Source organism: Aphelocoma coerulescens, chromosome 4A, assembly GCF_041296385.1.
Source record: "Aphelocoma coerulescens isolate FSJ_1873_10779 chromosome 4A, UR_Acoe_1.0, whole genome shotgun sequence".
NCBI lineage: Eukaryota > Metazoa > Chordata > Aves > Passeriformes > Corvidae > Aphelocoma > Aphelocoma coerulescens.
In genome coordinates this window covers 14,385,379-14,407,028 of record NC_091018.1, presented here as the reverse complement: position 1 = coordinate 14,407,028, position 21,650 = coordinate 14,385,379, and the positions used below count along the sequence as shown (strand labels likewise).

The 21,650-nt window shown below is 42.4% G+C and overlaps 2 protein-coding genes across 2 annotated transcripts in view; both read left to right on the top strand.

The window, feature by feature from the left end:
• The first annotated feature begins 8,018 nt into the window (after positions 1 to 8,018).
• On the top strand, positions 8,019 to 11,621 carry VMA21 (vacuolar ATPase assembly factor VMA21). The gene is given in 4 exon segments (XM_069015423.1): positions 8,019 to 8,041; positions 8,043 to 8,111; positions 9,756 to 9,865; positions 11,326 to 11,621. Coding segments are annotated over 4 exon segments (345 nt in total). The 3' UTR covers positions 11,469 to 11,621.
• Positions 11,622 to 13,444: 1,823 nt separating this feature from the next.
• Positions 13,445 to 21,650, top strand: part of PASD1 (PAS domain containing repressor 1) — a 115,540-nt gene continuing 107,334 nt past the window's right edge. The window contains exon 1 of the mRNA XM_069015414.1: positions 13,445 to 13,905. The gene's annotated coding sequence lies outside the window, so the exon portion shown is untranslated. The remainder of the gene's footprint in view (positions 13,906 to 21,650) is intronic.

The window sequence follows — 21,650 nt, the reverse complement described above, 5'->3', positions numbered from 1 at the left end:
TGAGGGGATGATAGAGCAGAGACCTTTCATGCAGCACCAAATGGATAACTACTGTGGGGCTGCCAGTACTACTGAAGCAGCCAGTTCAGTTCTGGAGAAGGGAGAAGGAGGGGATGCAATCCTTTGGTGTAATGGTGAAAGGCCTGACAGAGGGAAAGTGGTGTTTTTTCATTTTCACACAGAGAACAGAAATGTGTGCTTTTGTGGGGAGGGAAGTCATGGGACAGAGACATGAGGTAATGGAAAATTGTGACAGTGGAAAGCAAACAGAACCCTGCCCAGACTTCTGCACCTCCAGGTACTCTAAGGCTCTCTGTTCTTCAACATCTTCTCAAAACACACAAGTCCCAACATGCAGACCAATTACGGAGGAGCACTGATGTGTTTGTCTGTGTGCTGAAAAGACTAGAGGTAATGAGTATTCTTCACCTGAAAGGAGGGGCCATCCTGTCAAAAGGAAAGGCTGAGAAACACTGGTCTCTGCAGCTCACAGGGTGCTTTGCCCCCTTCATGTCTCCCTGTGACTGCATCCCATCCAGCCAGGGTCTGTGAAGCAGGGTCCTTCACTGCCTGCTAGAGAGCTGCTCTAAGAATCTCTATCTGTCCCTAAGTTCACCAAGGGGTCTCCAGTAGCAGGCTTGAGTTTTTTGTCTTTTCATTGGTAGTTTTATGTAAAAAATCAGAAAAAAATTAAGCCTAAATCCTGAGAAACTCCAAAAGCCTCAGGTGTTTTCCCATGTGAGTTTTAAGGGCTGAAAGTTGTATTCCTGGTGAGGTCTCAGAAGAGCTTCAGGCAGGGTTTCCATATGCCTAAGAAGAGAATCACCAGTTCTGGTGTGCAGAGGAAGTGATGACTTTCTCCTATCTTCTTGACATCTCCAGATATGAAAATCTCCAAAGCTCCAGATTTTCATATTCCATATCCTTCCTGTGGTTAAAGACAAAACAAATGCGTATTTGCGTTTTTAAGGTGTAGAAATGAACCATCCTCATAGATATTTGATTACACAGTTGTACAGTGACTGCTGCCCAGTGACACATGCTGCACTCTCCTTTTTCCCAGAGCAAAGCTGTCACGTGTGCTTGGATACAGCAAAGCGCTTCACTGAGAGCCTTCCCTGAGTGAGGAAACCCTGTTGATTCACTCTGCAGCATCTCCTGGTGACTTGCTCCTCCTTGTGCCCAACAGGAAAGCTGGGCAAGGAGAAAAGCCTGACTTGCACCTCTCAATCCTTCTCGGTGGAGAAAATATGAAGCATGCAACTCAGTAAATTAAATCTATATATTCATGGTATCCTTTGAGCAGTGTTCATTCACCTGAAAGCCAGGCTAAGGCTCTGGCTGGATTCAAACGTCTTTTGGGTGAGTACTGGATCCAAACAAATAATTCCTGTCACTGTAGCTGACCTTAGAGAATTTTATTAGTTAAGATGCCAAATGCAAAGGACAGAACTGAAGCCACAGTGTCAGTTAAAATTTAGCTACTCTATTAATTAAGTCTGGCTTACATCCTAACCTGCTGGCATCCTGTGTGGCAATAAGAGTATTACCATTCATTTTACTGGAGAATGCAAATGACATCACTTTCATACTGATGGATGGCTTAGTATGTAACAGGATGGTGGAAAAGCTGGTAATTTTATAAAAGTTTATAAATTTTGTTGTGTAGATGGCCCAGTGTGCTGGATCTCTGCAATGCTTTCCAGGACACAGGACGAACAGGGACTATTTTTAGTGTCAGCTGCAATGAAAATAAAATAGAGATTTTCAGGAGCAGTGAGAAGGGGAAGCAATTTTCATGTAACTGATGTTATGAAGCTCATCAGAAATTCTTCACTTTTAGGACTGTTTCAACAATGAAAGGACAGGTTTTTAAATCCTCTCACACAATGCAGTCATATAGTAGTATCACTAATTGTTGTAATACAGTATTATTTACTCCCAGGCACTGTCTTTCTTATTGCTGGTTTAAAGTACATGTGTATGTATGTGTTCGTATCTGTCAGTCTTCTGTCTAAACCAAAACTTTCTGCTTTCTGTCTGCAAACAGCATCACCCTGTTGTCATCTGACCTCAAGTGCTGGGGAAGGCTGTAATGTAACCACTCAGCCAACCTGACTGCCAGGAATGTCTTCTACAGCAGAAGGAAAGCCATGTGGGCATGGCCATGATCCTGCCCCTGCAAAGGACCCTTTCCCTCTTACTTTCCACTAATATTGATCTGAAAGCCAAAGGGGAATGCTTCCCACCAGGCCCTTCTAAAGAACAGGGGAATGCTTCACAACCAGCCCCTACCAAAGAACTCACTGGAGACCCCAGTTTCTTCCTGCTTCTTCTCACCTGCAAGCAAGGAACAGCTGAGGGCAATTCTGCTTCTGAGGCCATCTTTTGAAGGAAAAGGGCTGTCATCCCAGAGCCAGTAGGCATAAAGTATTACAGTTCCCATTGCATAAAACGACATCCTTTTTATGAGCAGACAGTATGCAAGCCATAAAACCCGTGGATGTTTCTGTACTCTGTGAAATGTGTCTTTAGATCTGTCCAGGGAACAACAGCTTTTCCAGTTTATTTGTATGGGTAGATTTAAGGAACACATTCAGTGTTTGTCGCACAATCCCCTACTATTTTGAGTGGGGGATCGCTCTTCCCCTACTACTCCCAGTGCACTGGTCTGGAGGTTAATGTGCCAACCCCAAAATCTGCTCTGCTGATACAAGTTATTGCCTGGTTGCATTTGCTCTAGCCACTCTCTTGCTTCCTGTGGGGCCTGTGAACTCAACAAGAGACGAGGGTTTTTTCTCTGTCACCTTCTGGGACCTGGTGCTGCCTAGCTGCCCCCACTCAGTGCCTGCAGAGCGCTGGCTGCGACAGGACAAATCCACTCCAGGAGCAAGCTGGAAGAGGGGGAATGGGGATGGGAGCAGGTAGAGCTCATGCCTGTGCCTCAGCCCTAATTAGTTTTCTAGTATAGGTTTAGGTAAATTCCTTACAGACTCAGATAAGGAAGATGAACACCTAACAGAATAAATGCAGAAGACACCACATACGAACGGTTTAGTGCTTCTGTGTTTGGATATAAAGGTAGAAGCATCTCCAGGCTTTCATGGTTTTCCTGGGCTCTTAGAGCAGTCCAACAGTTCTATCTTTGTTGAATATTTTTTTTCTTACAAAATTTCTCTTGTTAACTAGAAAATAATCTCCCCTTTGTGACAAAACCCTTCTGGCTAAGGTGGAAAATGTTTGTGGTCTGCCTCAACTAAATAATAGTGTGATGTTATCTAATAATCTAGTGTGAAATTAGTCAGATGTGACTTTTTTGCCCATGTTATCAACTTGCAATCAAGGAACAGATTTTCAGCAAATGAAGAGGTAGAATTTCTCTAAATTTAATTGTCATTGTACTCTTTTATCCTGATATAGTGACAAACAAGTTAGAGAATTATCCACAGTCCCCCCTCCCCATGTTTTTCTGTCCCACAGAGTTACACTTATGGAAAAAGGATAAGTATAGGCACTCTAATGTCTCAGCAGCTGGGGGTAATGAGCTGAGCATTAATCCATCTATTGGAAGATCTTTGAAGATAACGCTTTGATCCACAACAACATTCCCGGTGAGAAAAGAGGCACCGCCTGAGTCTTCACAGCCAGAGCCAGGTGCTGGTTTGATGTTTCTGCGCTTCTGAGTGGGAACAGCCCCTCAGGTAAAGGGTGCAATGAAAACAGTCCATGAACCAGTGGAATGAGGTCATTGTCTAGGGAGCACAAAACCAGAAAACCAGAAACTGTGGCCATGCAATGTAAAGAGTCCACTGGTTAGAGACCCCACTGAAACTCCTGTCATGCCTCACCAATACTAAGATTTCTTCTGTTTCAAGAGCTTTCTTGTGGTCTCCTTAGGCTGTGAGTTTCCTTTCATGTATTGGATGTTCCTGTTAATGTCAAAGCTAATTGTCATGGCTGTTCTTAAAGTGTTTAGTGACCACTGTGTTAGAGTTTAAATAATTCTGGACTGTATTGGGTTACATGTCAAGGTTTTGGTGGAGGAGTCTGTAGGTTGAGAAGACACCAGAAGCTTCCCTTTTGTCCAAGTCAATGCCACCTGGCAGCAAGACGAACCCCACACTGGTCAAGGATGAGACCATCAGAAACACCACCCCTGTAACTCTCCATCTTCACAAAAACCTTCTGCATTTTCCACAGCTGACTATAGCTCAGACAGCAGTGGGAAGGGGATATGTTTTCCATGCATTTGTGCTAACACACACTACTTTTTGGAAAAGTACCCCCCCAAACCTGCAAAACAATTTGACACTGCCCATTGTGTAGTCAGCACTGTTTGTCTGGGCAGGGGTATAGAATATCACATACGGGTTAAACTGCATGTAACATGTGAGACTGTTTACATTTGCCTCTACAGAAGAAGTGCCTCTTTCCTTCAGTATCTAGAGTTTCACCTGACATCGGTAAGTATTGGTTGACTTGTATCAGCTGTGGGAATGAAGCCTTTCCCACTCTGTTTATGTAGGTGCCACAGGTATTACACAATGCATGTGGAAGGCAGCCACTTCCATCAGTGACCCTGTGTTTTCATTGCAAAATGACAGCAATAATAGAGAGAGGTGAAAATTACACTGTGAGACTTCCAAGCTCCATTAGCTAATAGGGGTGCCTGAGCTCTTTGCTCTAACTTATCTTGGGATGTGCAATAACAGGGAATATAGCCCTATAATGCCCAGAGAAGTGCTTTCTTTTCCAGCCCAAGCATTAATGTCACTGTGGTTCTATTCCCACAGAAGATGGGTGGCCAACCATGTAACATGCTCTGTGTTTGCTGGGCTTTCAGCCAGCTATCATGAAGAATTCCAAACAGAGTTAGCCAATCCATAATTTCACCTTTAATGAAACATCTTTTCTGGGGTGTAGATGTTCACAGAACAGATAAATAAAGTGTTTATTTATATATCATCCTTTTTGATACATTACCATGGAAACAAGTCATGAAAAAAAAAATACTCTCAAGCAGGTGGTTTTGTTTCTAAATACTGTCTTTTCAGCTTTCACCTTTCCAGCTCTGCTCCTGTTGGGGGATTGGATTCTCTTTCTCCATCTGCCACTAGATGGTATTGCTTTAGCAGGCACCTTCCTGCCTCTTCTGCACCCTTGAGACACAGACCCCCAGGAAAGAGGGCTGCCTGTATTTTTTATATTCTTCAATCATCTCCGGGCAAATTTTGTTGAGGACAAAGTCTTAGAATAGCAGATATTTAGTCCCACAATTGACAGCTTCATGTGCTTGCAGCACAGTTTCTGCTTAAGGACAAGTTTTATATTTGATCTATAATCCAGAAGGTAAGACAGGTCTGTGGTCTGGCTGAAATGTCAAAAATACCTGATGTAGAAACCTTGAAGCAAACAGACAAAACTTTGCATACTCCAGGTCTTTTAGCTAATACAAAAATGTAAATAAAAGGCTTCTTTTTCTTACACAATTGCAAAATTTTTCTAATAGTTTTGTATTTCCTTTATGTGCTCATAAAAGAAAAGCAGCTAATATGCAGGAAGTTATTCAGCAAAACTGTTACTAGTTTACGAGACATCATTGTGATGAGATGAAGTAACTTTTAAAAGTTAATGACTTGGACTGTTCAGCCTTAAATGATTTTCTACTTTCTAATCCTTTATATGCATCTTTATGGTAAGTTTATATGATGTGAGACTTATTCCACTTTTATACTTCCTTGTTTTGTTGTTTTGTTATTAAACTGTCTTATGTCATTTCTTTCCCTACTGGGGAAACTAACAAGAAAGTCAAATAGGAAGTGGAAAGAACATCCTCTAGGGATTAAATGTTCTCTATACCCACATTCATGTTTTTTCAGTGATCCAATCTCTATCTTAAATGTAAATTAACTTCACTGATTTTTTTTCTAAATTATTTTTAATTGCTTTACTTGTTTATAAGTAAATAAAACCTGCTCCCACATTTCGGGTGAATGTTGTGATTGGCTAGCTGGAATTTTATTAGGTGTTTTGAAGAACTGTTTGAAAGTTTTAAGCTCAAGTTACACGGCAAACCTTCCTTGCATCCCCATCCGACTGAGTAGGGGCTACAAGGCTCCCCCTGGTCCATGCCAGCCCCTTCCTGTCCCCCTCATGCAAACTGTCACTTTGTTGGCTCAGGTGGCAGTGGATTCAAATGTAAGGAGGGCTCTTCTATTTTAAAAGAGCATAAAATTGGTTGGTTTACAATGAAAGCATGACCCCAAGACCCAGACCTGACCCCGTAAGTGCTGAACAGCTTGAACTCTGCTGCATCTTAACAAACACGAGGGAGCTGCTGGCTGAGCTTTGTTCATTGCTGGGGAAAAAAAAGCTTTTAACAGAATTCACTTTCTTTCATGCATACCAGAGAAAACAAAATAAAATGCCTCAGTATTCGTATTCAGAGTGTAGAAAATCAGTGCTGCAGACAGTGTTGCTCCTTGCCTTCCACCTTCACACACTACAGCTGCTGGTGCTCATTTAGTGTCTACTGCCTCCAACCCAGGTGAGGGAAACTCTGAGTAAGATCACAGTAAGTAAGATCACAGCAGGAACTACCAAAACCAAAGTGCTTATTTTCTCATCTTACTGATTGCAAGGAAAACAACCCTCTCATATTTCTTCTCTTCCAGGGTAGCAGGATGCCATGGTGGCCCAGGAGGGGAAGAAGAGGCCGCAGTGCCATGCCTTGTGCTGTATGGCACTGCAGCAAGGAGCAGGGCAGAGGCTGCAGGAATGCTGGAGGGCTGCACACTTCAGGGAAAGATGAGGAAGGAGTCGTGTGGAGTTAGTGACTCACATGATTAAGGTTTGGCATGGCTGAGTGGCAAGATAACAACATGGTTTTACCATAAAAGGGGCAAATATGTTATTACTGTGGTATATGAGATTCGGTTAAATGGCAACAGCAATTAAACAGCTTCCAGAGCTTTTGTTTGGAAGCTTTCAAGGCTTTGTTTCCTGCAAAAGCTGTTCATTGAGTATTAATGATTAGTTCCCCTGCAAATGAGACTGATTGCACAGCAGAGATTGCAACACTCTGGGCTTCTGTTGGAAAGCTGGGTTCAAGTCCATCCCTTGGTGAGTATTTATTTAAGCAGAGTAGCTTCAGCAGGAATGTGAAGGAATAGCTTGAACAGAGTGTAACCTTGGAAATGCTTAGTGCTCATCAGGCTGGAGGAGAGTGAACTCTGCAGGAGTCCTTGGACTCTCATTTGCAGCACCTATTAGTTATGATGGGGACTGTTTCTTTCAGATTTTGAACAGAATTTTTTTTTTCTTTGGCTGGAGAAGGAATTTCAGTTTAATGCCAGGAGAGCAGAAAACCTTTAAGTGAACAAGCCTCCCTCATAACAAGACAACATAGAGACAATTTGCAGTCTCCCTTAGCCCTGTGTTATTTCATTTGTAGTGTTTTGTGCTGGTGAGTTCATCAAAACATCTCAGTACCATAGGTTTTATTGGCTCCAAGACCACGGCCATTTCCTGGAAAGCCTCAGCCTTCACCCAAGACATTTGACGGCAGTTTTGCCGTACACAAACACTCTCCATCCCCTGAGGAAAGCACCTGTAAGCAGCACTAATTGCCCTGCTGTTCCAAGATGGCAGTGAGTCTGCTCAGGGTAGTTTTCCCGGTAGAGATGACCTCGCTCAAGCCCAGCTGAAGCCGCTGCTGTGGTCCAGGCCCCAGGCTGCCCTCCATCCCCCCATCTCTCTGGCCCTCCATTGTTCCATCCCTCAGTCTCTCCATCCCTCAGTCTCACCATCCCTCAGTCTCTCCGTTTCTCCTTCCCTCCACCCTTCTGTCCCTTCTTCCGTCCATCCCTCTGTCCCTGCGTCCCTGCACCCCTCTGTCCCTGCGTCCCTCCGTCCCGTCCCTCAGCCGGCCGGGCGGGCTCGCTGCAGTACTCACCGTCCACCGCTAGGCCGCGCCAGCCCCAGGGTTGCTATGGCGACAGCGGCGCTGCTTCCCGCGCATGCGCGGCCCTTGTGGCGGCTTCCGGCGGGGCCGCGATGGAGCGGTTCGGGCCGGGGCCCGTGAGCGCCGTGCCGGTGGCCGAGTTCAGGCCGTGAGTCCCGGGGCGGCGGGGGAAGGGCCCTGCGGCGGGAGGGCCCGGCGGTGGGGTGCGGGGAAGGCTGCGCGCTGGGCCGCGGCGCGGGGCAGCGCGCCCAGCACCAGCAGCCCGCGACGGGGTTGCAGCCACGGGGCACCCGGGCAAGAGCGGCCGCGGGGCGGGAGGGGAGCGGCAGCGCGGGCCAGGAGAAGCCGGAGCGGGTGGAGGAAGATGCCCTCGGTTTGCCTTGGTCACGCTGCGTAACCCTGGGCCACCCCGAGTTCCCAGCGTGGAGGCTGCCGGCCCTCAGGGAGACGCGCCGAGCGTTTATACACAAACATTATATACGAATGTTTGTTTTTGCTGCGTAGGGGAGCGATGAGAGTATGTCAGTGTAAGAAAAGTATTTGTCAGCAGTGGAGTTTTTAACTTGGGTAATAAGCTGGAGGTCATCTTAGTCTTCCATGGGTAAGTGTTGATAGAATGGTTTCTAATTTCCGTAGGGAAATTTTGAATGCAGTTATGCTCTCCACCCTGACAGTCCTTCAGGCAAACGCTAGTAAAAGAATTCGAATGTTTTTCTTTTTTTAAGGTACCTAGTATGCTGCCTAAATATATGACAGTACCTGAGCAGCAAAAAGTGCTGTTGGCTGCAGTGTAGAGGCTGTGCATGGCTGCACATAATTGTCAGAGGATGAAATCTTTTTTTTTCCTCATTTCCACTTTTTTTTTCCAAAGAAAAACACACATATTTGTGTTTCAACGCCCTAAGGACGTCCTTGAATCAGGCAGTCTTTGAAAGTCAGAAGAGTATTGCCTGGCTTACATGTTCACTTCAGCATAAAGTAAGGTAGTCAGCCAGGCAGAGTGAGTGAGAACTGGTGGAAGCACACACAAAACCAGGCTGTATGTGGTGTTTTGTAAATACAAAACCTGTTCTAGCAGATCAGGTTCAGGGAGACCCACCCTACCAAGTACATAAACCTTCATAAGCCCTCTCTTGCTAAAAGTCTTCTAGGTTTAAAAGACCTTTGCCTGTGAAGGTAAAGTTTTAGTGTAGTGGCTGCATGTTCTGAGTGCTGCTACTCTTATTTCAGCTTTCTTAGTTAAAAACTGAGAAATTATTTTTAAGTAGAAGAACAAGACCCAGTAAAAAGGAACTTGGAGTAGTAAGCTGTTAAATTCATTCCATGTACTTCCCTTTCTATCCCAGCCTGCAGGAGTCATCATTTTCCTGGACTTGTAGTTACTTAAAAAAAAAAAGGGAACTTGGGAAGTTTTAATGCAGAATACTGTCATATGACAAATGCATGTGAAACTAATACTAGGCATTTAATAATTATGCAGTAATACACTGATAAGCATATTAACATAACCCTCCAGTGTTACAATGCTTGCAAAGTAGTAACAGGGAAAAATCTAAAGATTGTTTTTAATTTTGTTTGTGAGCTTAGACTGGCAGACTCATTACATTATTTTGAATAGTGTCATTTTTATTGCAGCCAGCAAATGCATGCTCCAAGTCTTTATTGCTTCTAAACAACACACTTACTCGGTTCTTGAAAAGTAATTGGCTTCTGTTTGGAACAAGTTCTTGTCCTGTTTCAGGCATATATGTTGTGACCTTCTTTTGTGTGTAACTTCTCTTATTTGTTTCAGAAATGAGGGTTCATTAACATCAACTTTAAGAACGCTTCTGTTCTTCACAGCTCTAATGATTACATTACCTGTTGGGCTATATTTTTCATCAAAGGCTTATATATTTGAAGGTAATTCTGTTTCTGCCAATTAGCATTATTATTACAAAAATAGAGGAAAAGCACAATCCTCTCATAGTATCTTTGTTCTTCCCGTTTTGAATATTTGTTTCTGTATAAAAAGAAAAGGTCCTCTAATGTCTAATTAGAACAGAAAGTCATATAAATGGTCAGTGTATCCTTACCTGCACTGTCTGCAATCCAGTATGTGCTGTTTGTTATACAATGGTTTACACTGTACAGAGGTGCATTGTTCCCCTTACCTAAAGGGTATTTAACACCACCCTGCTGCAGACTTTTGTCAGAATCATCAGGGATATGTTTCCTGCACGTATTGCAAACTAATCATATGTTTGAGACAGAATAATGTTGTTTATGAGGTTTATATTTTGCCTTTTGAAACATATGTGCATTTAAACAAGTTATATGAGATTTCAGATATTGAATGTGGTTGCTTGTAGAGCTTTCTTTTAATTTAAAAAAAAAAGGAAAAGGGATTTTTGGCTGTTTGTTTGAACAGGCATCCGTGTTGTAGTCCTGATTCTACAAGGCTTTAATACTTACCTCGTGCAGTTCTAGGAAGTTATCTCCTTTAGAAGTGGGGAGGAGAAGGGGAGAAAGCAGCTGCTTTTAAGAGCAGTTTATGAGTGTGTAACTGAGTTGTTCTGAGACAATTCTCATTTGGTGTGTACTGCTGTATGTAGTACATGGAAGGCTCAAAGCTTGTGAAGTCAAGATCCTTTTTAGCTTTTTTTTTTGAGGTGTAGCAAGCTGAGCTTTAACTTTTCTGTGTCAGTTAATGGCAAGATCCATCAACACTGAAAGGATTGAGTTTGTGTTTGCAGGGTGGTGTTTTTGGAGTGCTGTAATGTGTGGGGCTTGTTTGCTTTTGGGGAAACTTTGCTGGTTTTATTTAAAATTAATTAAGGGAAACAATATTTCAGTGTTGGTCTTCTGATAGTTGAAGGCTTATTTGAGGTGCATTCATGTACCTTAACTGCTGACATTATTGTTTTACAGTCTAAATACAGAAGGTAATAGTCCTCTAAATTTGATTGTTCCTCTATTGTTTCAGTTGCAAATTAATCATAGAATTCTCCCCCTTCTTCCTCCCACTTCCCTCCCCCATTTTACTGCCCCAGGAAGAGAGTTACACTTAGGAAAAAAGGATGTTGAGGTTTGTTTGGTGCTGGAAGATACTAACAGAAAAAATGAATGTTGTAAAACTCTAAGCTGTTGACATCAAATCTAGGATATTTAATCTTAAATATTGAATACTGCGGTGTTGCTTTGTTCCAGAAACAGTTTCAAGGCCTTTAACTATCATGGTGAATTCTTCCCTCTGAATTGTTTTGAGCTCAGACTTTTGATACGGGAGTTAACGTAACTTTAATCTTTAGGGAGAATTGTGACTTGCCATGTCAGAGTTCCTAGCTCATAACTAATATTCTTTACTTTCTTTGTTTCCTCAGGTTCCTTGGGAATGTCTGACAGAGACAGCTATTTTTATGCTGCCATAGTTGCTGTAGTCACTGTCCATGTGGTGCTTGCTCTCTTTGTTTATGTAGCCTGGAATGAGGGGTCGCGGCAGTGGCGAGAAGGCAAACAGGACTAAAATGAAGATAATTGGTGTCTGGTGTCCACAGACTGTAAATCAGATTTTTTTGTGAGCTGAAGGAAAAGCATTCTTCCAAATGTCTAATACACATGCACAAAGAGGAGGCTGATGCCTCAGTTGTGGTTAAAATAAGACTTGTGCTCATCTTGACTGTGTTCTGGTGTTTTCTGTAATGGTGATGGAAGTTGTTCTTTAGCCAGCTTCTACTATGTTGAGCTGAGGGGGCCTTCACCTGCAATTAGAGTGGAATAATTATATAGTTTTGAAAACTCCTGTAGCTACTTTTGCCATGCCTAGCATTTTTCTGGCTTGCTCTGAAAATAATATTGGCATGAAGCAAGCATTACATTTTCAAGGAATTAAATTGCTGCTTAAAAAAGCTACATTACTTACTATCCAGCTACAGTGGAAAAGATGGAATTTCACTTTGCTGTGAATACTTTCCTGATTTATATGTGTTGTGGTTTAACTCCAGCCAGCAATTGAGCACCATGCAGCTGCTCACTCACTCTGACCCCTCAGTGGGATGAGTGGGGGAATCAGGAAAGCAAAGTGAGAAAACTCATGGGTTGAGATAAAGACAATTTAATACATAAAGCAAAAGCTGCACACGTAAGTGTGTTGATTTTCAGTACAAATTCAAACCATAGCCCCGTGGTAGCTATTATGAAGAAAACTACCTCTATCCCAGCCCAAATGGACACAGTGGGATAGGCATAATTAATCTATATCTGAGTTTAGAAGTAATTTAAAAAACAGAATTGTTTAGAAACTCAGGTGATGTCTTTCTAATGTGAAGTACAATTTTTTTTAAAATATATTTTTAACTGCAGTGTAAAATTCAATCTTTAGTTTTCTTTTGGGAGGACTGTGGTATTATGCATTGCTTGTCTTTCTCCTCTTCTACAGTTTATCCTGATGATGCAAAGGAAAGGGCATAGCATTTTTTTTTGTATGTCTTTATTCAGGTATGTATTTCCTTGCTATTTGCTGAAGTGTGCAGTTGGATTTCCTATGGTAAAGCACTGTCAGTAACAGTCATAAGCTGCTGTAATGGCTGATAGGGGAAGAAGCAAGAGAAAACAAGCTGTAGTTGTCTGCAAATGGTGTCCTTTATGAAGCAGAGGACACAAAAGTGACCACATGGAAAATTGGCGTCTCTTTGTAATTACTTACTTGTACACTGTGAAATGATACAATATGTTGATTGTTTTCATTTTTCCTTGGTTGTGCATAGAACTTCCTGTAGTCAAACCTTAGTGAGATTTTTGTGTTGTAGGATAAAATGAATTCCATTCCACTGTTGTGCTGTTGTTAGCAAGCTTTTTAATCTCTGGCTAAACCATTTTTCCTAAAGGTCCAGCAAGGCATAAAACTTTCCTAACCCTGATGATGGTTGTTAAGCTGTTGCGCTTGAGGTTGTTCTGTTAATTTGAATTTTCCAGTTTATCGTATTCATTTAGCCTTTCTTGGAAGTTTTTTGCTTAATACAGGGCTTGGCATGGTTTTGGTGCTGCATGTCTGTGGTAAAACTTACGTATAAATGAGGCAAAAATTGGTTATCTGTGCCCAGTGGCTTGAGAATTATGTCCCCAAGCCTCATTCCTGTCTTGTCCACCCCATCCCAGGTGTGCACAAGCATAAGCACCATGGCACACTAATGCAAATCAGTTTTTACACTTTGTTTCTGCCATGTTACCTTTTCTTATCCAGAGCCCCATTGTCAGGTTGCTGCTGGCAAACTGGAGAATCATCTCAGAGTACTTGAAGTGCAAAGTCAGTTTGTACCTGGGCATATTGGCTTCCTGTTCTCCAGTGTATGAAGTGTATGTTGTGTGTGCTGAACACTTTTTGAATAATGTCTTTAATACTGCACATGTAGAATACAGCTTAAGCAAAAATATAGCCCTGCTCAATAGCTTAGCTTTTTTTTTTTTTTTTTTTAATTAAAGTGGAGAATAAAGGAAAAGTTAACACTTGTGAAATAAAGAAGTTGGAGTTTGTTTGGTATTGGAAGACAGTGGGAGAAAAAATGAATGTTACAGAAGTCAAAGATGTTGACTTCAAGGGGAGCACACCTGCCATGCTCTGTTAGCTGGGTCCTGTGCTGTGTCTATTTCATGTTTCATGTAGCAAAATCCCTAGACACAAAGTTAATTTCCTAGGAGTAATGGGAAAAGAATTCCTTATTATAACTGTTTAGTTACAAAAATCTGACAAGTTTGGCCTCTGCTGTATGTGCAGGCACTCTAATGTCTCAACAGTTGGGGGTACTGAGCTGAGCACTAATCCATCTATTGGAAGATCTTTGAAGATAATGCTTTGATCCACAACAACATTCCCGGTGAGAAAAGAGGCACCGCCTGAGTCTTCACAGCCAGAGCCAGGTGCTGGTTTGATGTTTCTGCGCTTCTGAGTGGGAACAGCCCCTCAGGTAAAGGGTGCAATGACAACAGCCTGTGAAGCATTGTCCCCCTGCAGCCCAGGGAGGTCCCAGGGAGCATTCTCTTCCCTGCTTCCTTGCCAGCGGTGGGGACCCACACTGGAGCAGTCTGTTCCTGAAGGACTGCACCCACACTAGAGCAGTTTGTGAGGGACTCTCCTGGGGAGGAAGGAGGGCAGGAACAATATGTGAAGAACTGACCACAACACCCATTCCCTGCCCTCTGTGCCGCTGGGGGGGAGGTAGAGAACTTGGGAGTAAAATTGAACCTGGGAAGAAGGGAATGCTGGGGTGAAGGTGTTTTATTTTGCATCACCCTACTCTGGTTTGATGGGTAATAAATAGATTTCCCCTAACCCGGTCTCTTTTTCCCATGATGGTAATTGATGAATGACCTGCCTCTGCTTGTCTCAACGCAGGAGCCTTTCGTTACATTTTTGCTCCCCTCTGCATCTGAGAAAGGGGAGTGATAGCACGATTGTGATGGGCATTTGGTGCCCAAGCAGGGTCAAACACACCACATGTAAACTGATAAAAGTTGTAAGCAAATCAGAATTCTTGTTGGTTTGATTTTTTTTATTTTCTATAGAATGGTGATGTAAAACTTTTAACAGTGTAGTACTGTAAAGTGGTACTGTAAGTTTGTTAATTTTATTACTAGGAATGGATTTGAGACAACTCTTGAAAAGACAACTGGGAAAACTGTCTATGTAAGTCCTTCAGTACTTCACAGTTGCCTCTCACTTAATGGTCCATCATGTGTTTGCATGGGTTGACAGTTTAGCTAAAGCAAGCAATTGTATCTCACAGTGAGCAAATACCTCGAGACAGATTGTAGCAGAAATTTTCCAGAACGTTTTCCAAGACTGAATAGATAGTGGGGGAATTGAGAAGTGGGAAATCAGTGACTTTTCATTAGTTTTTTGTCTTCTGTACTTGCCATCTCTGTTCTTTTAAATGCCTGCAGGACACTGTGGTGGTGGGTACAGAGTGTGCAGGGGAGTGAGCAGCTTTGGTTTGTGCTTAGGGATGCCTGACTTAACTCATTATCAACTGCCAGCACTGAGTAAGAAGTCTCCAGAGCAAATGGTGATGGTGGTGATCATGCTGTTAACAGGAATTATCATTAATTAAGGTACATGAACTTGAAACAGTCTTTACAGTACACTTGAAACAAAATAAAGCACTGCCTACCTGTATCTTGCATTGTAAGAAAGGACCTAGTAATAACTCTCAACATTAAGAAAAAACCAAAACCCCAAGAAAACAGCCAAAAACAACAACCGTACCCTCCAGAAGGCCCAAGCTCCTGTTATTTTCACACTCAGGCTGATTGCAGGCTGGAGGCTGTGGTTTTGCCGTGCTGCTAGAGCAGCATGACAAACTAGAGGGCAGGCTTTGCTACCTGATCACTGATGGGCATGGGAAGGTGTGGTGCTCGAGAAATTATGTTCTCACTTAGTCCATTGGTGAACAGTAAAATGTTTGCTGTTACTGCAGTTTTGGTGGGTTTTAGCCTGCTGTAACTACTGTAGTTAAACTGTGCTTAGGCTTCTGACAGCCCTTGCAGCTGGACAGGGTGTGCTGAGAGCCTCAGGCAGGGGTATGGTTGGTAATAGTTCAGATGAGTAAGAGATGGGAAAGCAAAGAGCCATTAAATAACCAAGTGAGCCACACACGTATTACAAAACACCGTATTTTGAGTATGACAAATGTAGGTAGGGTGCAGCCCATAGGGCAAGAGGAGAAAGGGGTCCTGAGAAGCCAGCGAGTGACTCAGGGAGATGGGATGAGAGCTGGAGTGTGCTAGCGTGGCTTGATATATGATGGCAGAGCCACCGTATGTTTTGTTTGGAAGTGTTTATTCCACTGTTTTTCAAGGGATTATGTAGAACCATTGGTCTGAAATATTGAATGTAAATCATACAAAATAGTGAGCTAATTCCATTTTAAACTTCCAGCTAAAGTTGTTCATAGGTTTACAGCTTTGCTGTGTGAGATCTGGGACACATTTATTCACTTTGTCTTGCACAAATCAGCATTGTTACTGACTCTGAGTCATCTCATAGGACATGGTCAAGCCCTTGGAGTGTAAATATTTCTTTAAAAATACCAAAGAGCAACTGCCATTCTAATGTTTCATTAGCTTCAATCAACTGTCCATTTAAGGGAGACACAGAAGCTGTTTGAAGTTGACAGGGAGCAGAGCTTATTGTGTCCCTGTAAAAGGAGGCCCTCAGGTGCTTGACTGGGGCTTGCAAGAAGAAATTGCTGTATGATTCAGGGCCGACACAGTCATTCTCTTATCTGAAGTACACCAGTGTCTGAATTTCTGAGCCATTGGCATAGAACTTGAGTCTCTTTGTTAGGTGAAACAGTGTTGTGTGACAATGCTGAGCTGTAGTTGTAAGACAGGAAATGGAGGTAAACTCTTGGGACTTGAGCTCTGTTTGAACCTAAGGCAGTAAGAAATAGGATGAGGAAAATGCATGTGGATTCCTGTAGAGAGCAGTTTTTTTAGCTGCTGGTTTCCAAGTTCTGAAACCACGAGACAGAGCCAGTCAAGGTCCTGCTTCAAAAGGCAGGGATACTGACTGGGAAGCTTTGTGGAGAAGGATGCCCAGGGTGAAGAGCTAGGAAAGTTGAGTAGTTAATTTGGTGACTGGCTGGCTGAATGCCTGGGATGGAGATTTTTTTGGTGCTGGTTTGCTGTCACACTTCACAACCCTTTTGTCCTACCAGCCTTGGACGGGACGTTCTTGCTGAGATGATTCCCCTCTGTGCCCACTGTTTGGAGGGGTGATGAGGTGCTTACCTGCAACTGTGCTCTTAAAACAGTACAAACTACTCACAGGCCTGCAAAAAAAGCTGTTGCTGCTTTTAGTTGGCACATGAGACACTGTGGTTTAATAGTTTTAGTGGAAATGGCCCAGGGCATAGGCACAGGGGGTATGTTATTAATTAAAACTGTTTTTAATTGAAGAATGATTTATGAGTGAGACTAATGGCAGTCAGAGATTAAGAACAAACACTGCTGTGGGTGTGGGCCCATGCTTCAGGCACCATGGAGAAGACATTTAATACCTTTGCAGTTCATCCTCAAGATGCAGTTTCTCTTAGCATGCTTGAGTCATTAATACAGTTCTGCTAATGTTAGAGATCAACTGGAAGTTTGTCTTCACAGCTGGAATGCTGCTTATTTCAAGGGAATGAGTCTTTGATGGGTAGGTGGTTTTGTGTCTGACAGAGAAGATGGAAGAATCCACTTTGCTCTCAAACCATGTCACACTTTGAGCCCCTTCCTAGAATAATTCCTACAGAATTAGCAAGTGTTGGGTGATTCTTAATGTGAAGCATTATGATAGAGCATAGTTTCCTTTACAAACTTGTGTTATGTCTGCAATACCATGTTTTTTTCTTCAGAGTAAAGTATGCCCTCACCAAAAAATCCAAGTACAGGTGATTCTGATGATTTGGGTGTTGGAACTGTTTTGATGGCTGTTTGTGTTAGGTGCAGCTACCTGTGTTTAAATGTGGAATGGCTGTAGCTCATCACCTGCAGGTTTTGCCCAGTATCCCTGAGACGGGTGGACACCAAATCCTGTGTTTAATAGAGATGCCTCTACTGGCCTTATTGCTTAGGGGCTTCAAGGCAGCTCCCATTTTTACTAAGTGAAAACTGGACCTTGGGTTTTATATTTGAATTATAATGGCCTTTTTCTATATGGTAATGGCTGACTGATCATTAAACCAGTTCCTTTATTCCTATCTAGCATTTATTTCTAACCTGTTATAATTCTGCAAACAGCAGCAAGTTACTCCTTTTAGTACTTCTTCCTCTTTACCTTTCCTTGTTAAGTGCTTTCAATGGAAGCAAATCTTTCCTGTAGTGTGATATCTCTTGTGATCCCTAGTTAAGATTATGTTGAACTTTGTAAGGCGAGATAAGGTTTTTGTAACACTTGGTGGGTATTTTGCTTTCCTACCCGTGTATTTTCAGAGTTGTTTGTTCTATCAGCTCTGATACTTAAAGCATGAAGAGGAAATAGTTTCCAGTTTTGTAGACAATTCCTGTATCAGTTATCTGTCATGGGCCTTTGGGAGGAGTAATTAGCAGCACATTTCTGTGTTGTCAAATGTTTATTAGGTTCAGAACAGTCCAACTCTGCGGTCAAATGTTTTATTTCAGCATATTACAGGACTTGAGGACATGTAAGTGCACTGAGTAGCATTGGCAGTGGGATCCAGGCTGCTTTCACTTCTCCAGCCCTAAAAGAAAACTACACTGAGCCTTTTGGTAAGGAAATCTTAAGAGACCCTCTCAGGAATATATGATGGATGCGGCTCTTCAAGATGCCTGCCCATGCCAAAATGCTGTATTTGCTTTATAACAAGCTTATGCAAGGGATTAATTTGGAAGCAGAGCTGCGTGGCTTGTGAACTTTCTACCACAGGTCAGCTGTGCTCTAACTGCAGGGTCCAAATTGCAATTTGGTGGGATAAATGGTTTTTGCATGCTTTTTATGCACTCTGTTCAAAAAGCAAACAGGTAATTCATCTCAGCCGGTAATTCTGCAGAGCACTAGAACAAATTTGGTACAGTTCTAGTCAGGTAAAGAGGAAACAATGCAATAATGTGTCTGATTACATAAGCATGAGTTCAGTTGATCACATCTGTATGTGGATATAACACATGAACTGATTGACCAGTAAAGCTGACAGAGTAATTTATTTTGTGTTGTCTCCTTGAATTCTGACAAGACAGTTTTCTTTCAGTTCAAACTTGGCAGTTTGTTCCTCTCAGAGATTCGTGTACAGACTGATTGACCAGTAAGAGGAATTGGTGTGTTTGTAGAAGCCAGTATGCTCCAGATTCCTGGGAAGACCAGGTGAGGCTTTACATCGTAAGAGAAGTGCCCTTGCCTGCAATCCTGGCTTTTGGAGAATTAACAAGGGCTGGTCCCAAATCAGATGATAATTGAAATGCAGAAAATGAGGTATTGGAGGTAACTGTGCCAGGACTGCTATGGTTTGGATGGGTAAGAAGACCTATCCATCAGTAACAGGATATCAACTGACTCTTCTTTTTCTCATTTGCATTCCTAGCACTGGGAAATCAGTATAAAGCCATCATTTACTCTTAACAGTCTTTGAAAAACACAATCTGTCTGTAATATTTCCTCAGGAAAAAAATTCTGCTTTAAACTAGGCTTTTGAGACTTGGTACAAATTTAAGCTGCTTTAGCCAAAAAAGGAGCTTTTGGATAAAACCAGTGGTGTTGTTGATGGATTTTCCTCTCCAGAATACACTGCATATTCCTTTTGTGCTAAAAACAAAGGTGAATATCACAGAATACTTTGTGGCAGCATGTTACAATATCCAGATACCACTTGCCTTGCATGTGCTGTCTGCTCTTCTTGCCTCTGTTGCCAAAGAACAAGGTAGGATCCAGCTGCACTCAGTCTTATGAGCACACAGGGAGAGCTGGTCGCTGTCCCGAAGAGGTCACCGTACAACAAGATCAGTCTGGCTAAAGGGCTATTACCAGCAAACACAGCAAATGTGTCCAGGTGGAAGTAGAGAGGTGTTTAGTGCAGTTAGTACAGGATAACTCCTAGAGTTGTTGGACCTGGCCTTGGAGCTATGGCACATCTACCCTCGGAGAGGTAAAGAGATTCACTTTGCTTGCTATGGCAGGTCACAGGGTCAGAACTGCAGGTGGGGGGAGGGACTGGAACTTGAGTTTTTTACTCACTGCTCTGCCAGCAATATCTGCCATTCACTACCACCCATCCACAGGGATTTTCTAGGGATTGTTTCTGGTGAGAACTTGAATCAGTGGATACCTGGACTTTTACCTAATTTTGCATAGCTTGACATTCTCTTCAAAGTCTGCAGACATTGTAGCCCATGCTTTCTTTCCTTGTCAGTTCTTCTGAATGTTCCATTAAACCCGTTTCCTAATTTTTTGCCATTGTTGAGCTGGCTTTAGACTTTTCTGGGCTTCTTTCAGGCATACCTTTTCTCTGCCTTATCATTTCCTTCCACATCTAAAATCTTAAAGTAATAAAAAAGGCTCATTGAAATTTGCACACCACTGAAGGATGGTGCTGCACTTCAGCGGTGCCATTTCAATGGTGTTAGTGCGGGGCTTTTGTCCTGCTTCACACTTCAAGAGGACATCCCTTCGTTTGCCCACAAGGTTCAGCTGGGAATGAGTTCAGTGGTCAGGATGCCGAATATAAATGTGGTGTTATCCAGGCTAAGGCTTGGCATGAGACTGGAAAAATACAGCAGTGAGCAAATGATAAAGGAATTAAACTAATATACAGGCCCTATTTTTTCATGTACGCCTTGGGGTATGTGCACATCTTAGTCTTAGCTCTAAGCAGTGTATTGTTTGGGAAAGTACATTCAAGCATGACTAATCTGCATTTGTCTCCCTCTCCCAAAACATTGTTTCATTTGAAATGTTTTATTTCTCTGTATTTAAAGAATATTCTTTCATAATGCAAAAGCTATTTTTCATTTTTCTAGAACAATTTGTTGAAGTGTTTCTATTAATCTTTCTATTATTTAAGCACTTCTATCTGCAATACACAATAGAAACAAATGAATTGATTTTTTTGAGACAAGCTTGCTTTTTATCCTACAGAAACGATGACTCATGAGATTCATCCAACCCTCATCTGTATTCCTCCCCCAGCTAATAAGTTAAATGTGAGTTTTGTGTTTGTATTAAAAGACAGCCTGTGCGTACCTCACCAGGGAGCTTGTTTGAACATGGAGTTCACGAGAGGAAAATTCCTTGCCACAGTAAAACTGCTTCATTGGGCATTAAGCAGCTTTGCAAAGTTTGCTCCCTAAGTGAAGAAAACAGCATTAGATTTAATTAATTGCTTACAGTGAGCCTAGTCTGGCGTACTTGTAAGTCTTCATGATGATGCCAGAAGGTTTGTGGTTCCGATACATGAAGAGACTGCAGAAGGCAGAGACCTGTAATGCTTTGTCTTTGGGCCTGTTAATCCTGCAGATGGAAACTATATGTAAGGATATGTAAGATTCTACACTGATCTAGGATAAAAACACACTTTATTTTCATTCTGAAACAGTCCTGCAAATGGTTGTGTTGGTCTCACTAAGAAGGGAGTGTGGGGGATGGGGATGGGTGCAGGTATTTGTAGTCAGTGTACCTGCTGAAGCCCCATGTGGTGAGGAGACACCCTTAGCTGAAGCTGACTCCACATTAATGCAGAGAAGCTTGTTTAAAGCTAAAATGAGGTATGGCCTTGCAGCTTCACGGTGTGGATAGACCACGGGGTTTAGCTGGGAGGAAGTAGAGCCTTATCAGTACAGTTCACTGCATGAAAAATAGCCCATTTCTCTGCAAAGCTGTGGATTTTGCATTGGACTTTTTTAACTGAGCAAAGTCTTCTGGGCATCCAAGGACTTCTTTTTTGTGAAATCTGGAGAGGTGTTACAAAAGAAGAAGCTTTCCAGAAAGAAATTTACACCCTGTACATCAGCCTGTTCCTGTTTGGACACTGCACACAAAACACTGCCTTTCAGATGTTGGCATAACTGGTACTTAACTAAGAAAAGACTGATGAGATTGATTTTCTATAAACAATAAAAACTTCACACATAACTATCTCCTCCCTTTGCCTTTCCCTAGGGTGGAGGGATGGGCTGTAATTGCAGAGGCTGCACAATAGATATGTCTATTCTCTTTGCT